Below are 1598 nucleotides of genomic sequence, written 5' to 3' on the forward strand. Positions count from 1 at the left end.
CGCTCAGAAAATGGGCAAGCAAAGAAAAGATGATCCAAATCCTCCACTGAACAATCACACAGCACACAACGCATAGACTATACCAAACCAAAGCGAAGAATCTTTGTCAATGTATAGATGCCACCTTGAATAGCTAGCCAAAGGATGAATGCATGACGTGGAATACATTTAGGGAACCAAACAATATGATACCAAGCTACCCTAGGGCAGCTAAGTCGAAGAGACTCCCAAGCACTCCGAACAAAGAACACTCCCTATGCATCAACCTCCCATCGCAATACATCTTCTCTATTACTATCCGGCCGAAAAGTAGCAAGCATATCTCGCATTAAGTCAGATAAAGCTGGGGAACGAACTGATGGCCATCTCCAAGTATCACCCTCAACAATAACAGCCACCTTAGCTAGTCTACTCAATTTGGATTCACGAATTATCCTCTCTTCAAGAATCTTCTCTAAAGGGCCAAGAGAATGCCAATTATCATACCAAAGCGAGGCACGTCTACCATTACCAATTCTGAATTTCATTTTGTCCCTTCCTATATCCCGGAGTCCAAGAATCTTCCTCCAACTCCAAGAGCAATCCCCAGGACACTTCAATTCCCAAATGTTTCGTCCTTTAAGTAAATAACAACGTGCCCATGAAACCCAAAGAGAGGAGGCAGAATCCGGACAAAGGGACCAAAGGTGCTTTAACATGGCAGCCTTATTCCAAATCTCCAAGCTCCGTAGACCCAAACCACCCTCCTCCTAAGGCATACAAATTTTTGCCCAAGCCACTTTAGCCACACTGGTGCCAAGGTCACTACCTTTCCACAAGAAGACCCGTAGTAAATTTTCCAGTTGCTTGATCACAGCCCTAGGTAAAAGAAATACAGAGGACCAATAGACCTGAATAGAAAATAATACTGACTTAATAAGTTGTAACCTGCCTATATGGGAGAGCGCTCGACAAGTCCAACTCTTAGCCCTAGCTATAATACGGTCCACCAGTATCTTACAATTCAAAGCCCTCAATTTGGTAGAGATAAGCGGAACACCAAGATAACGTACCGGTAGCACGCCTTCCTTATACCCCAAGACATCAAGCAACTGATCCTTAAGATATGAAGAAACACCACTGGCAAATAGATTACTCTTATCTGGATTAGGAATAAGTCCAGAAAGAGCTTTGAATCAATTAAGGCATTCTCCAATGAGAGAAACAGAACCAACCTCAGCCCTACAAAAGGCCATAAGATCATCAGCAAAACACAAGTAGGTGATCTTCTCCTTCTCACACCTCCAGTGGTATTTAAAGTCCTGTTCAGAAACCATCAACCCCATTAACCCTGAGAAGACCTCCTTTGCCAAGACGAACAAATAGGGCGACAAGGGATCTCCTTGCCTCAAACCTCGCCCACCAGCAAAGAAACCATGCAGCTCCCCATTAATGGAAATCAAAAAACGAGTGGTAGTGACACACTCAGTAATCCACCTAACAACTCTCTCGGGAAAACCAATCACCCTTAAAATTGCAAAGAGGAAATCTCAACGAACAAAATCATATGCTTTCATGAGATCAATTTTAAGAGCACACCTAGGTAATCCTCCCATGCG

General features: G+C 43.5%; 1 protein-coding gene across 1 annotated transcript in view; it reads right to left on the bottom strand.

Annotated features, from left to right (window-relative positions):
* Positions 1 to 254: 254 nt before the first annotated feature.
* LOC111388792 overlaps positions 255 to 1598 on the bottom strand; it is a 10716-nt gene continuing 9372 nt past the window's right edge. Inside the window, exons 2-5 of the mRNA XM_023013597.1 lie at positions 1211 to 1506; positions 990 to 1168; positions 825 to 890; positions 255 to 749 (exon numbers count right to left, since the gene is read on the bottom strand). Coding sequence (XP_022869365.1) covers positions 255 to 749; positions 825 to 890; positions 990 to 1168; positions 1211 to 1506 — 1036 coding nt within the window. The remainder of the gene's footprint in view (positions 750 to 824; positions 891 to 989; positions 1169 to 1210; positions 1507 to 1598) is intronic.

Source organism: Olea europaea, unplaced genomic scaffold, assembly GCF_002742605.1.
Source record: "Olea europaea var. sylvestris unplaced genomic scaffold, O_europaea_v1 scaffold5288, whole genome shotgun sequence".
In the NCBI taxonomy this organism is placed as follows: domain Eukaryota; kingdom Viridiplantae; phylum Streptophyta; class Magnoliopsida; order Lamiales; family Oleaceae; genus Olea; species Olea europaea.